The 16944-nt window shown below is 37.8% G+C and overlaps 1 protein-coding gene across 1 annotated transcript; it reads right to left on the reverse strand.

Moving 5' to 3' along the window:
- Positions 1–10023: 10023 nt before the first annotated feature.
- On the reverse strand, positions 10024–15310 carry MED30 (mediator complex subunit 30). Its single transcript, XM_063450274.1, has 4 exons — positions 15032–15310; positions 12172–12330; positions 11174–11284; positions 10024–10189 (listed from the first exon to the last, which is right to left on the reverse strand). Exons 1-4 carry the CDS (start codon positions 15218–15220, stop codon positions 10094–10096), a joined length of 555 nt encoding a protein of 184 aa, XP_063306344.1. The 5' UTR covers positions 15221–15310; the 3' UTR covers positions 10024–10093.
- Positions 15311–16944: the final 1634 nt, after the last annotated feature.

Here is a 16944-nt window from a genome sequence, read left to right on the forward strand (position 1 = left end):
CTCGGGAGACTTCGATGAACTCAAATATTCATGTTTCAAACTGGTAAATTGTATTACAACGATGATATTTTAAGTAAAAGTGACGTTTTTTGCATTTTTTACAAGCGAACTGCACTTTTATGGTCTATATTATTGTTGTAATATGTTTTACTGTTTTAAAACACTAATATTTGTGTTTAGTGAAGTCTCCCGAGAATAACAGTACCCCCCATGTACAGGTTTTATGGTGTTTTGGAACGTTAGAGAGTCACATATAAGGCTTGCATTTCATTTTTTTCACATTGAAATTTGCCAGATTGGTTATGTTGCCTTTGAGAGCGTATGGCAGCCCAGGAATGAGAATTACCCCCATGATGGCATACCATTTGCAAAAGTAGACAACCCGAGGTATTGCAAGTGGGGTATGTCCAGTCTTTCTTAGTAGCCACTTAGTCACAAACACTGGCCAAATATTCGTTTTTTTGCTTTTTTTCACACAAAAACAAATATGAACGCTAACTTTGGCCAGTGTTTGTGACTAAGTGGCTACTAAAAAAGACTAAACATACCCCACTTTCAATACCTTGGCTTGTCTACTTTTTCAAATGGTATGCCATTATGGGGGTAATTCTCATTCCTGGGCTACCACACCGTCTCAAAGGTAACATTACCAATCTGGCAAATTTCAATTTGAAAATGTAATGTTCTATATTTGACCCTGTAACTTTCCAAAACAACATAAAACCTGTTAATGGGGGGTACTGTTGTACTCGTGAGACATCGCTGATTACAAATATGTGCATTTTTTTTGCAGTAAAACCTAACAGTATTATGACATTCACAGTTAAAATGTCAGACGGAAATGCAAATTTAAAAAAAAATCTTATTTTCTCACATTTTTTTTACTTTTATTCATAATAAATGATGTTCCATATATGAATAGTTAATGATAGATTAAAGCCCTGTTTCTCCTGAACAAAATGATATATAATAAGTGTGGGTGCATATAATTTGAAAGAGGGGAACTACGGGTGAACAGACACATAGCGCAAATTCCAGTTTTTGTTTACGTTTTGTTTTGATCAGAACGTGCACTATTGACTCCGTCCTGAAGGGGTTAAGGGTATAAGTGCATTCTTTACGCCGAAGTGAATAACTTTGAATTTTTCTACATTAAAATTTCATCTGTCATTTGAGTGCCCAGTACCACAGTCTATCTAAATCCCTCTGCAGCAAAGTAATATCTTGCTCACATTGAATACACTGTAAACACTAAACCATGACTTTCAATGCTCTTTTCAAGATTATTTATAAACATGCTAAATAAAAGGGGTCCTAGAACAGAACCCAGAGGGACACCAGTTGAAACCTCTATCCAGCTTGAAAATGTACCATTAACCCCTTAAGGACAGAGCTTCAGAAGCTTGTCTTTCACTTAATAACAACGGCATTTTTTGCATTTTTTGCTGTTTGCGTTCAACTGCCATTTGCATTTTACTAATTTATTGCACTGACGCATATTATATACCGTTTTTAAAGGACAGAAAGGGCTTTAATTAGATGTAACATATATTTACATAAATACTTATTTATTATTAAAAAATACAGAAAAATGCAAAAAAAAATGACAAATTTTGATTTTTTTTACAGTTTTTGCAATAATAATGTGTGCACAATTAGTGCAGGTTAAGGAAAGTAATTACAAATACATTCATTTAGTTGTTCTGATTTACAGAATATATAATGTGTCTGGGATTTTAAGTTTTTTTTGGTAGTTACAGGTCACAAAGCACAAGGAGTAAAATAAACTTTTAATGTGGAGCGATTTTAGAATTTGGTATGTTTGTCTTGTAAGCTTAATAGCCATAAAAGAAAACAAAATTGCCACACAAAAGTATATATTTATATAAAGTAGACACCACAGGCTATTTGAAATAATGAAATTAACACAATGGGATCAGTGTGATGAATCCAGGAGCTGGTCCAGTAAAAAAGGCTTTGGTTGAATTTTTAGAAGATGGATGGCAGTATTTATATATATGGAGTGTATACCTTTAAATCTGCTATAGGCAGAATCAATCTGATACACGCCAAATGTTATACTTTATATGGAAAAGATATTGACCATTTCATGTGTAGGAAAACAATCTGAGGAACTGTTTCCTCAATTGTACTGAAATTGGGTGTGAAAATTAGTGTATAATAGCACAGTAATTTGTGGTGTATACACCTTTAAATCCGTATAGACATAGTGAGTGGAGTGTATAAAAATAATTTACTTTGTGATCCAAAGATCTTATAAGGTAAAGATACAATGCAATTAGCTGTATTCTGTAATATAGTTTAATCAATAAAGTCCAATATATTGAAATATAGCATCCATTATATTAAAAATGACAATAGATGAGAATTGTAAAAAAATTTAACTAATTACAACTGATTAATTAGTTAAAATTGTATTTAAACCATGATATACCGACGAATCCTCATCCTGTCTCTGATGAAGTGGGGCTGACACCCACGAAACGCGTTAGACCACATCACAACCAGCGGGGTACGGACGCAGATTGTAGAACCAGCAGCTGTTTTTTTTTTCCACCGAGCACAGAGCATTCTGAGACCAACCGGCAAACAACGTGCAGCACCCAGAGTGAGGTCTGGGACGCACGCCAACCTCACGGACAGCCGGCAGATAGTAACTGTTTCTGCAACATACTATCCACATCCATCCAGATCGGTCCCTGTGGTTAAATCGGAATCACCAATACAGATGTGCTGGTAACATTCTTGCAAACCATCCCTGGCTGTTATTTTTATATTTTTATAACTTTCATTGATTTTAATACTTTGTATACTTCTGGCACAGTCACTTTTTGCCTAAATAAAAAGTTGTATTTTTTACAATTCTCATCTATTATCATTTTTAATATAATGGATGCTATCTTTCAATATATTGGACTTTATTGATTATACCATATTACAGAATACAGCTAATTGCACTGTATCTTTACCTTATAAGATCGTTGGATCACAAAGTAAATTATTTTTATACACTCCACTCACTATGTCTATATGGATTTAAAGGTGTATACACCACAAATTACTGTGTTATTATACACTAATTTTCACACCCAATTTCAGTACAATTGAGGAAACAGTTCCTCAGATTGTTTTCCTACACATGAAATGGTCAATATCTTTTCCATATAAAGTATAACATTTGGCGTGTATCAGATTGATTCTGCCTATAGCAGATTTAAAGGTATACACTCCATATATATAAATACTGCCATCCATCTTCTAAAAATTCAACCAAAGCTCCTGGATTCATCACACTGATCCCACGGTGTTAATTTCATTATTTCATATTTTCAGACAGAGTTTTGGTGAAATCTCTGCCTATATCCAGTTTTGAGCGACTCCATCCACCAGTCAGACTCCCTCATTCCTGTGTGTTGCACTAGGCATACCAGATTAACCCAAACACAAGCTATTTACCTAAGATTGTTTGACACTTTCTACGTAGCCATTTTACCGCCAACCTCTGCTAAATATTGGAGTAAAATTGTGTTTTTTGGGGGTTTTCGCACACAAACTTATAACTTATAACTTATATTGATAAAGTGCGTTCCCTTCTCTAATGGCCTGGCAACACATGTATAAGACTGCTGCAGTGGGGCAGTGGTTAGGCAAAACAGGGCTCCGTGGAACAACAATTCAGGGCATGCAAAACGTAAGTTTCCATTAAGTAGGAACCGAGCTCAGTTGCGGTAAAGAGAGTCTCTATAGCTGCAGTCCCCGGGTTTGCTAACAGCCGCACTTTGACACAGACTGTGTGAAGGAATTTTGCAGTGTCTCTGCCTTTGGGCCTGCAGGGGCACAGTCTCTGTCTGTGTCGGTCCTCCATAGTCAGCCGATGCCGGCTCGGAGAATTTGGCATGTGGGCTCGGGACGGTGGTAGGGTGCGTGGTTTGATTGGCTTCTGTCTCCCAGGGAGGGTCTCCACATGGTCTAGTCCTCTGTACAGAGCCGCTCGATATGCCGATTGACCTTGCTGTCTTCGGGAGTCTGTAGTAGCTGGGATATGCTCCGTTGGTTGAGGGCTTTAGGTGCCGCCGAGCGGTTAGCGGGTCGGGCGTACTTTAAAGTCCCGTGTTGGCATGCACGAGGGCTGGTGTTGCGCCCGCCATGTATGTAATTACCTGCCTCCCCGATCTCGCACCTCGCCTTCGTCTGCGGGCCCCTCTGGGGTCTTGGGGCGGATCACTGCTCATTTGACGCCGGGTGGCAGAGCAAATCCACGCCGCCATTGCTTTTATCGCCTGCCTGTAGAGCCATCCCCTGGTGCAGAACTTGGTCCACAGACCGGTGCACAGCCGTTCGTAGAATTCCAGCGTGCAGTCGGGTGGTCTAACAGGTAGGCTTTTAGTCGTGGGTTGTGCTTGTGGCGCCATCTTGCTTGGGCCTCTACCGCCTTGTTGTCCTGTTAGTGTTTAAGTTAATTTCTCACGTGCAAGCGGGTCCTTTGCTGGGCGATCGGCCGCCTCCCCCAGGCTGCAGGTTCCACTTCAGTTTAGGCCGCGTGGCCGAATCGAGTGCCCGTGTGACTTGTCGGTACCGTTTTGGTCCTGGTGTGGTCCAGTATCCGTCTTTGGGCACCATGGGCTATTGGCATGGGTCGTTTCTGTAGGGTTCTCGTTTTTATGCCCTCTGATGCACTAGCTCTTAGGGAACACGTCCGGCCATCTTGGCTGTCAGGCCCCGCCCCCATTTTGTGCATTTTTTTACATACGGATTGCATTTTTGCTGGGCATTTTGTATATTTCATATGTGCCACTAAGTTCAAACCCCCCAAATTATGCTCAGCTAAGTCTTCTGAGTAAAAGGACACCCCCATTGTATGTCTATGGCACTATTTCGTGAAGTTACAGTGCCATACAGGAGACCTGTCCTTTTCAGTATTCACAGTAGAATTTTGAGAGACGGATTTAATGAGCCTATGCTTCCATTTGGGGTATTATAACAGTTTGACTGTTCAAAAAACACCCACAAAGGCCTACCATTTGTAAAAGTAGACACTCCAGGGTATATCATAAGGTGCATATTGTGCCTTAGCACGCCCCCATTTTTTCACCAATATATGCCAAAGTATGTGGTAAAAAATAATTTGGGGCATTTTTTTACATACGGATTGCATCTTTGCTGGGCATTTTGTGTATTTCATATGTGCCACTAAGTTCAAAACCTCCAAATTATGCTCAGCTAAGTCTTCTGAGTAAAAAGACATCCCCAATGAATGTCTTTGGCACTATTTTGTGAAGCTACTTATGGAGACCAAGCATATCAGTTTTTAAAGAACTTTTAATTTTGACGCTGGGCCTATGTGCAATTTCCAAGCATCTTTGCAGGCTTTAAATTCAAACTACCCCGCAAAGGCCTACCATTTCTTAAAGTAGACACCCCAGGGTATTTCAAAAAGCATATTTTGAACCTTAGCGTGGGATAATTTTTCCGCTAGCTTGTACCAGGTGTAGTGGTAATAAGCGTTTTTTCTGCCTTTTTGACACACAAAGTGAGTTTGCACAGTATATTTTGCAAACCTTATGTGTGCTACGACTGTATAATACTTGATATGTTGCTCAGCTATGTCAGCTGAGTACAAAAATACTCCCTTATGTACCTTTGCCAGGTATATGTGGACATCGGAGGGGCACATTTGGGACACAGCCATTCCATTTTTTTTCAAACTTTAAATTTTTACGCTGTGCCCATGTCCCATTTTAGAGTATTTTACCAGGCTATATAATTCAAACTACCCCACAAAGGCATACCATTTCTTAAAGAAGACATCCCAGGGTATTTCAAAAGGCATATTTTGAACCTTAGCGTGGGATCATTTTTCCGCTAGCTTGTACCAGGTGTAGTGGCAATAAGCGTTTTTTTCTGCCTTTTTGACACACAAAGTGAGTTTGCACAGTATATTTTGCAAACCTTATGTGTACCACCACTCTATAATACTTTATATGTTGCTCAGCTATGTCGGCTGAGTACAAAAATACCCCCGTATGTACCTTTGCCAGGTATATGTGGACATCGGAGGGGCACATTTGGGACACAGCCATTCCATTTTTTTTCAAACTTTAAATTTTTACGCTGTGCCCATGTCCCATTTTAGAGTATTTTACCAGGCTATATAATCCAAATACCCCATAAAGCCATACCATTTCTTAAAGAAGACATCCCAGGGTATTTCAAAAGGCATATTTTGAACCTTAGCGTGGGATCATTTTTCCGCTAGCTTGTACCAGGTGTAGTGGTAATGAGCGTTATTAAATGTATTTTTTTAACTTTTTAAAACTTTTTTAACTTTTTAAAACAATTTTTTATTTTTTGTTTTGCTTATTAATTTTTTTAAAGTTTCCTAAACTTTCGTAAAACTTTTTTTTACAGATTTAAAATTTTTCTAAGCTTTTTTTTTTACCGTTAACGCCTAACTAGCAGTAAGCAGCACTAACAGTAAATTCCCCATTTTCCCATAACTCCCACCCACCCCAGCTAGCAAAATATTTAATTATACAATATTAAAATTATTTAATTAAATAAATGTAACCCCTGAGGGTTAAAAAATAAATAAAAGTTAATCGTCAGGGGTTAAAACAAAAATTAGATCACAGTATAATACTGTGATCTGTATTTTGATCACTGTAGGCAGTGATCGACTGGCAGGGAAGGGGTTAATTTTTATTTGGACTGGGTAAAGGGTTTATTTTTTGTATTTTTTACTTAAACGTTATTAAAACTTTTTTTTTAAACTTAATTTTTTTACTTTTTAAAGCTTATTTTAAAACTTTTTTTTAACGTGAACCCCTAGTAAGCCTAACACTAAATCCCCCAATTCCCCACTAACTTCCACCCTCCCTAGCTAGCTAAATTTAGAATTTTAAATTATTTAAATTAATTAATAAAATAAATTTAACCCCTGAGGGTTAAAAAAAAAAAAAAAAAAAAAGAATTAACCCTCAGGGCTTAAAAAAAAAAAAAAAAAAAAAATCAGATCATATTAAAATGTAATCCCTGCCAATTGATCACTGTAGTCAGTGATCAATTGACAGGGAAGGGGTTAATTTTTTATTAAAATGGGTAAAGGGGGGTGGGATTTTAATTTTACTTTATTATTTTTTACACTAGGGGGCAGGATCAGCACTGATCCGTCTCCCTGCACTTCACACTGAACCCGGAAGTGCAGGGAGGCGGAAGGTAAGTATACAGAGCACATGTGCCCGCTCTGACATGCTGTCAGAGCGGGCACATGTGCTGGGGCAGCACTATCGGGTGCTCCCGGTCTACCTCTAATTCAGAGGCAGACCGGAGCACCATTAACCCCACGATCGCCGCAATTGCGGGTTAATTTTACCGCGTGACGGACGAGGTCCGTCACCCGTCGTTAAGGGTATCCCCAGGATGACGGACCTCGTCCGTCACCCGTCCTGAAGGGGTTAATGACAACTCTATTTTTAAGCCAATGTTCTACCCAAGAACAAGAATGTTCATCTAGACTGATTTATTTGAACACTAATCTATTGTGTGGAACTGTATCAAACGCCTTTGCAAAATCCAAATAGATCACAGCCACTGCAAAACCCTGATCTAGACTTCTACTTACTTCTTAGTAGAATGCAATCAAGTTAGTTTGACATGATAAACACATTCTTCAAGGAATTCTTGAATATTATCCCTTAATAACCTTTCAAATAACTTTCCAAGAAGTTTTGCTCACAGGTCTATAATTTCCAGGCAATTATGTTAAACCCTTTTAACCCTGAATATAGGAACCACATCTGCCATCCTCCAAAACACTTCCTGAAAGAAAATAATCTTGAAAGATTAAAAACAGAGGTACACATTTATTTCCCTAAGTACTCGTGGATGAATACCGTCAGGCCCTGGAGCTTTGTTTATATTAACTTTCTTTAGTTGCTGCAACACCTTGTCTTGAGTTAGCCAATTACAATTGTTCTGCACGTTTTTTGCTGCAATCATTTGCATATCTATTGCCATAGGTTCTTCCTTAATATATACGGAGGAGAAATAGCTATTTAAAATTTCTTCCTTTTCATGGTCTTCCTTAACTCCACCATTCTGGTTCTTAGTGTACCTACACTTTCATTTTTTTGTCTTTTTAGAATTTATGTACTTAAAAAAACGCTTTGGGTTGGTTTTGCACTCTTTGGCTATCATTTTTTCATTTTGAAGTTTAGCGAATCTAATCGCCTTTTTGCACACATTATTGGCTTCATTATATCTTTTATAAGATGCCTCTGATTTGTCCGGTTTAAAGGCTTTGAATGCCCTTTTCTTATTTTTAATTTCTTGATTCACATTCTCACTAATTGGTTTCAATATGTCTTTTATATTTATTACCCAATGGTACTGAGAAGTGTACATTTTTTATATTTGTTGGAAGATATTCCATTTATCCTCAGGGTTCTTTTCACTAAGGAGTTTATGTTGATCAATATATTGTAAAGCTCACCTTAACTTATTGAAATTGGCCTTTTAAAAATGATATGTTTTAGTATACCCAATGTGCTTTTGTTTTTTTGAGTTTATTTCAAAGGACACTATATTGTGATCACTATTTCCCAAGTGCTCCCCTACTTGAATGTTGGTCAAAAGATCAACGTTGTTTGTTAGAACCAGGTCCAGACAAGCGTCCTTTCTAGTTGGTGCTTGTACAAGTTGTGACATGGTGTCATTTAACAAGTTCAAAAACCTGATTCTCCTTGCTGAACTACTAGTCCCTCTGTCCCAGTTTATGTCCGGGTAATTCAAATATTCAATAATTAACGTGTTACCCAGATTTGCAGCTTTCTCAATTTGCTCAAACAGCTGTTGTTCCTCATCACTATTAACATATAAAAATAAAAAAGAGAAGTTAAGAGAAAACCATACAACTCACTTAAATGGTAGAGGAACAGTATTTTCTACCCAGACAGACTCTGACAAGGCTTAGATGGTGACTTACTCAAATTAGAGCTTGGCCCCTAGTAAAAAAGGGCCATATCAGCTCTACCAGGCAGCCAATCCATGTATGCACTATACAAATCACATAAAATAGCAATATGCTATAATGCAACAATGAATTATGAAACCTTGGCGTGACAGTGAACATAAATTAACAAGACTTTAAGTGCAATAACACTAACAAAATAAGCAAACATCTAACAAAGTACGAGTTGAGCATGGGAGGTACAATTCAATAGACTGTAAGCTCGTTTGAGCAGGGTCCTCTTCAACCTATCGTTCCTGTAAGTTTTATTGTAATTGTCCTATTTAAGGTTAAATTCCCCCTCTTATAATGTAAAGTGCTACGAAATCTGTTGGCGCTATATAAATGCCAATAATAATTTAACAGTAATACTATAGGAAAGGGAGGTAAGAAGAGACATAATTAAACAGTGACTAGCACACGATAACATTAGGAGTACACATTTGTATTTCAAATCGCTAAAAAGTTCCTTTAACCCCTTAAGGACACATGACGTGTCTGACACGTCATGATTCCCTTTTATTCCAGAACTTTGGTCCTTAAGGGGTTAAATGTCTGTGATCAGGCATTCCTTTAAAGGAGTTATAGAAAGTATACTCCATGCACGATAAGACTGATGACCATACCTCCACCCCTTCAAAACAAAACAAATTCTACACATTAAATATGTTTCACTAGTTAAAATACTTGGTCTTTAGCTTGGTACTGCTAATTCTTTTTACTACCCACCACCTACATGTCCATGTTAACTGACTATTAGCACTGCAGCTGTTTTGCACTAGATTCTCCATGATGCACAGGGATCCATTTAGCTAGCAGAGTATCATGCAATATGCAGTGAACAACTGCATTTACCAATGAATTGTAAGTATAAATTTATTTCTAAAATGTTTAGAAATTCAACAACTCAAATATGAATGAAATACTTTATTAACCATCACACAAAGACAGTTGCTTTTTGTTAAAAAGAAGACAAAAAAAATATAAAGGGTGCATTTTCTATCTTAACAGTCCATATATCAAATAAAAAAAAATGAAAAAATGAAAATAAAAGAGTCAATACGTTTAATTTCTCATGGCCAGCATGGCGTTAATATCCCAAATGAGATTCCTTAATTGATCCATGATTTGCTTCAGCTGCTGATTTTTCTGTTTTAATTTCTGTAAGAAAACAAACTGTAAGATATCCGGAGGATTGAGGATACAGTTCTAGTAAAAATAAATATTCCTTATTGCTGCCGGAACTTCAGTTTCAACAAAATAACAACAGATGAAAGTGTTATACAGTATGCATATTCTATAGTAGAATATCGATGAAGATACTCACAATATATAGAGCAGTATTGCTCAGTCCAGGAATCCAGAATATTAAAGGACAAATTGCACTTTAATAAAATAATAAAGTTACAAGCAAATAATAAATTAGCTTGTAGCTTTATTTTCATTAAATTTTGAGATTTTTTATATTCCTGTATTATTCTTTAGCTGTTACCAGGATAATCCAGAGGGGAGTATTTTACTACCGAACACGATCACTGAGCACAGAATACTGCTCTGTGTATTGTGAGTATCTGCACTGAAACTTGCTCATAGAATATGCAAACAGTACAAAGCTACTGCAGATCATTTTCTTCTTGTCTTTCCGCTTGGGACAATTGAACATGGTGGACCACATTTTGTATTCGAGGTGGGGATCCTACTGCCAACACCATTTCTGATAGAGCCGAACACGTGAGTTTGCTACTTTTTTTTTCCACACAATAATATACAGTTACATCAACACTATATGTAGATTTTCTCTTTATCTTGAGGAATATATTGTTGTGAGCGATTACAAGCAAATAGCAGAAATGCAGCAGCAGTTTTATTTCTAAAGCACAACTTTAAAGTGCCTGCTTCATTTTTTAAAAGGTAGTTTTGGCAAATTACAGGGTTGTTTTGCCTTATAAGTATTGCGGTCACCCCCTGCGTAAAGCATTTTATCTTGCTATTTATTCCAGTTCCCGTGATAGGTATTATTGATGGCGCTGCTGAAACAACCTAAAATGTATTCAAACATTCACACAAAAGTGTACAGTTTTAATCTTTCAAGGCTACTTAAAAAAACTTATTGAATTCAAAGCAAGGTCTGGAGAAATGACATACCTTATTTACTTCAAGAATTTCACGCCTTTCTTCACTTGCAAACCGAAGCTGGCTGGCAGTATCACGGTCATCATGTTTAGAGTAATCTTCTTCAATATATGGAATAAGTTGCTGTGGGTTAACACAATAACATTGTTAGTTTTGGTTAGCTGCTTTAAAAGGGGTATGTAGAAATCCACACTTTTTATCCTGCAACTGGGTGCCTCCATCCTAGCTCCCTGTCAATCATTGTTACAAGCTCTGTCTTTTCCACATGGCAGTCAGCATAGAGAAAGCATACAGAAAAGAGGAGAAATCCGTAGAGTGTACAAATCAAGGAATATCTAGGAATATAGGTATATGTACGTATTCCTAATGGTATAGTGTTCCTTTAACCCCTTAAGGACCAAACTTCTGGAATAAAAGGGAATAATTATATGTCACACATGTCATGTGTCCTTAAGGGGTTAAACCTTGAAAGTTTTACGTGAGAGATTGAGGTCACCTTGAGTGGGTAGAGTTAACACACTCTTCGAGTGCCTGGTTTATTCTGAATGGTTGATTGTAGGCTATGCAACAACAGGTTGGTGCTGACGAAGTATAGATCACATAATTTTTGTATATTTATGTGGACACGTCGCTTTGAGGAGGTCTATGCAAAAAAAAAAAAAGTGTGTGCGGTCTCGCGTGCAGGGAGTGCAGCTTAGTGTTAGCAATGTGGAGATGAAATGTTATTCTCTATAGAGAATTATACTAGTCAGGTTTGTATGGCATGTGCACTTTAACTTAGTAAAAAAAAATGCCTAACAAGACTTCCAGTTTTAGGTTCTTTATATTGTATTCTAACGTTTAGTCTGTAAAAAATGTAAATTATATATGAAAGCCTAAAAAAAAAAACATATGAGGTTTTTCAAAATACAATTGAATACAGTGTACCATACACAAAATACAATACAAAGTAATCAAAATACAATTGAGAAGATGTGATTGTAGCTTGTCTAGTGCTGGTTGGGACTTGCCTCTATCGATACAGGATCCAGGCCGGCGCAGTTTTCATTGCACTTATCATAAACCAGTCGTAGCTTGCGGAACAGTATGGAAAGCTGACGCAGATGTTCCTGCAGTTTTCCTAACCTGTCTTGGTAGGTACCTGTGTGATACGTAACACCATTCGGAAGCTATAAAATATGAGACATGGAAAAGATAGAAAGACACACTTTTATTAAAAGGTTATTTTTTTCGCACAAGTAATGGATTTAAATTACATGTAAAATCAGACTTAATCGTCATGTAGTTCACAACAGTCTACAGTGCAAAACGTATTCTTCACGTTTAGGTGAAATTCTAACTGTAATTATAGCCACATGATGAGTTGAAGAGCATTAGTGTATTATGCAGTGCTTAGCCTTTCAATCAATTCATATTTTCTGCTATTTATGTTATTTTAAAGACTGAATTACATGTATATGCACAAGATAAAGTATGATAAGTTTGTGTATACATGCACTGTGTTATTATGCAGGCTTTAATATACCAATAAAAGCACTCTTTGAAAATATTACTCTACTCTTAATTTGACTCCTTTACCTAGAATTGCATGGAGTTATTATTTTGACTGCTAAAATATTAGCACACATTTATCAATCAGAAGTATACCCAATTATGTGAAATAATAAATTAATAGAGGTGCCTGTTTCAAATATCTTGGGTACTACATGTAATAGGCTGATATGTTTTCAATAGTCTTCTATATCTCATAAATACTGTTTGCTCACATTCCAATGTACAATGCTTTGGAAATATTCTTTGTGGGTGGACCACATGTAACAATTCAGTAAAGACGTGTAAAAGAAAATGGTCCATCACTGGCAGATGGATGTCAATAGATGTAGGATAATTAGAAAAAGAAATCTGTGCAGATCAAAGCTGTCATTGCTTGCACTTCAAGGTGAGGTTGGGTAGTAGTCGTGCAAGTTGAGTATATATGGTTCAAACAGAATAGTTGTGCTGCTTGCCAGGGAGAGGAGTTCAGCAGAGTGTGAGACATTAGTAGAATATTTGAACATACCAAAAGGATGTGCTGCTGGATAGGTGTTGGGTTTTAACAGAACGCCTTTTAATGCTGGAATGAAGTGTGCATATAGAAAGGTAACGTGACACCAATGTCTTCCTGGGCAGATGACTTCTTTTGTGTATTACATTGAATTTTTTTTATATTGGAGGAGAGAATTCTATTCATTACGCAAAAAGGAACTGCCTTGATTAATAATGGATATCCTTCCAGCAGAATATGAATGCTAAATTACTTTTAAGTATAACCCAGCAGCATGAAGATATCCATAATTATTTCAATTATAGAATATTCTCATTTGGAGGGCAAGGGCCCGCTATATCTACTGTAAATAAACCAAACACTTTTGTAGTCCCTGGTAATGAAATTATTCCAATACATCAGGCTTCCCCTAACTCCGGACCTCCACATGTTGCTGAACGACAACGATCAGGATTCTCAGCCTATTTCATTCATAGAATCATGTAGTTGTAGTTCGGGAACATCTGGAGGGCCGGAGTTTGGGGGAAGCCTGCTATACATCAACGTCATTACCAACTATCCAACCAAATGTCACATAGCGGGATAAATAAGGCAGTTTTGTGTTCTGGAAACAAATAGTGCTTCTCGGCACTGTATGGAAAGAAGGCATTGCTAACCAGAAACAGGGACGCTTACTTGGTGCCATCACCTGTTGGGTAAGGGATGCATGTGGAAATGGGAATTGCCAGCAATGAAGAGAGGGATCAGCAATGCACCTACTAGTGAGAGGGTGTATGGGAGCAAATAGAATGGGGGTGCATCTGGCCACAAAAAGAGGGTTCTGCAACATAATTGTGGGATTAGTTGGACACATGTAACGGGAAGTTCCAAGCTAGTAATAGTGATTCTACCCTTATCAGTGCTAAAAAGATGAGCAGATATTACAACTTTGTGATTCCCTTTTACCTTTGCCTGGGAGAAGGAAAGTACTAAACCATGGTGGTCCGGTGGAGAAGTCCTAGTGGTCCATGTGGTGAGAGTGAACTCTAGCAGCTCCTTAGGCTAGAGTTCGGAGCGTTGCTGTGGTAACCGCAGCAATGCTCCAAGCTCACAAGAGGAGAACCCGGCAGAGCTGCAAGTTAGAGCTCCCCCGCTGCCAGTATTACAGATCTCTGATCTCCCCTCCAGTCCGGCAGAGCCGGCAGGGGAGACGAAGGCACGGTTCCCGTTGCTATGATCACATGATCATAGCACCGGGTAAACATTTCACGGCACAACTGTGTGCCCGGGCGCCGCGGCACACAGTTTGGGAACCTCTGGGTTATTGTGTTGGGGTATGAAAGCGATATGAAGCAGGTATTGCTGGCCAGAAAGAAGGGCTCAGTAGTGTAATTATAACTTGTAAAAATGTAAAGAAGCAATGGGCTTACAGTCAAAATGCAATTGGTAACTGACACAGTAACTCACTGAAATGAGAATTCAAAGTGAATTCTGTATGAATTTCACATTTATCGTCAAAATAGCCAAACTGGAAAAAAAAAAAAAAACTATTAGTCAGTTATAATTTCAGTTTGGCTACTCTGGCCTTAAATGAGAAAATCACTTTAGTAAAAACCCCTGAAAGCTGGGGTATGGAAAGAGACATACCAAGGTGTTCCTGGCCAAGAAGATGGGTTCACTAGTGGGTGGAAGTGTGCAGATGTATGGTCAACATGCTATAGGTCAATGTGTGGTGGTATTACTGTCCAGGTCAGTCGGGCTCAGCGCTGTCCAGGTCAGTCGGGCTCAGCGCTGTCCTGGTCAGTTGGGCTCAGTAGTACTGGGACTGTAGTTGTCAGACAGGTCACCTGCATGTTTCTCAGCAGCTGGAAGATCTCCATGGTCCTAAACACAATATCCTGCACGGTCTCCTGCCCGATCCTGCACAGGGACGCCGTGTTCACCTCCCGGGCCGCAGCCTGAGCCCCGGGGAAACCTCCCGGACATGCCACGGCGGCACCCGCCATCCCCGCTCCCGACAGCGGTGGAGTGGACATCTCACCCTTCACCGCCCCGCTGCGGGTGGTAAGTACGGGCAGGAAACGCACTATGTACTCTACCAATATGTCGGCGGAAAGGCGACGATCCAAGATGGCGTGCGAAACGAACATGCGCGATAGCAATGAAAAGATTTCCGACCTTCTCAAGATGGCCGAAGGGAGTCAAGTGACGTGCAGTGCCATCCAAAATGGCCGTTGTTCTATCAAAAAACCGTATAGAACACCGTGTTTAGACACTCAGGGAACTCCATGCCCACTCTCAGAATGTGGTGGGAACCGGTCAGAGAAACACCACCCTGGCTGTTTAAATATAATTAATCGATAAAAGTAAAGGGGCATAATATGTGAAACAGATAATCATTTATTAAAGATTAATAAAATAAAGATTTATTTCAAACTTCATGGCAAATTACCTGAATTGGAAAAATTATCCAAAAGGGTTTACTCCCTAAAATCTATTTGAATGGCAAAATTTCAATAGTAATTAAATTGAAATGGCAAAAATTCTATAAAAATTAAGTCTGAATTGCAAAATGTCAATACAAATGTAATCCGAATGGCAACATTTCAATAGTAATTAATTTTAAATGGCAAAATTTTAATAAAAATTAAATCTGAATTGCAAAATTTCAATAGTAATTAATTTGAATGGCTACATTTTGATAAAAATTTAATCTGAATGGCAACATTTCAATAAAAATTAAATCTTCAGTTTTGCAATTAGTAGAATTTCAGTTTTCTACAATCTGGACCAGGAGTCAGTCATATTTTCAATTTGGCTATTTTTGCCAATAAAAATAAAAAAAAAGCCATATTTTAGTGAATAATTGTACATATGACACATAGAAATGCATATATATATATATATATATATATATATATATATATATATATATATATATATATATATATATATATATATATATATATATATAGTTGTTGCACTCAATTTAATAAAACAAAAACTGTTAAATTAAGTATGAATTTTAAAGAGGTTTTTTTTTTATCTGCTACAAATACAGTATTGTTTTTTCTTAACAGAATTTACCCTCCAGATATTACATGTTACACACCCGTGACCTATTCGCACCATCAATGCTGTATCTGAAAATTCTACCAAGGCAAATTTTGTTAGACTTTTGATATTGGCCTATTGAGTTCAATAATGTTATATTAAAAACTAAATTATTAATTAGGTCAGGTAATAACTTAATGATTTTTTTTACTTCAGTGGCATTACCTGCACAAAAAAAGGATTTGTTAAATTTGGATTGCTTTGATAACTATAGCCCAAATCCAGACAAATGTCCTTACACTGTCATTAAAAAAATAAAAATTGAATGCGTCTTTGTGTAAAGTTTTTATAGCATGTTTATCAAACATCACCCGCCTACCTTTGAATCATCCCTGTTAAAAGTGCTCTACTGCTACATCTTTGCTTTAGATTAAACTGACCAATTGCTCACTTTATTTAACCCTGCTGCAACTCATGCACAAGTTGGTGAAGTCAACTATCATTGACCTGCCAATTCTTCCTTCAGACCTGCCCACCTTCTGGCTAAAAGGTGGGCCAGTCTACAAGAAGAATTGTCAGGCCAACCTGCTGCGTATGCATGCTAGGAATCATTCAGGTTGGCCCAACAAGATCAGGACAGCAGACAAGACCATGAAATAAGGACTTTACCACTGAAATTGGGATGGTTGGGAGTTCTGCATTCCCC

Source organism: Pelobates fuscus, chromosome 4, assembly GCF_036172605.1.
Source record: "Pelobates fuscus isolate aPelFus1 chromosome 4, aPelFus1.pri, whole genome shotgun sequence".
Taxonomy (NCBI): domain Eukaryota; kingdom Metazoa; phylum Chordata; class Amphibia; order Anura; family Pelobatidae; genus Pelobates; species Pelobates fuscus.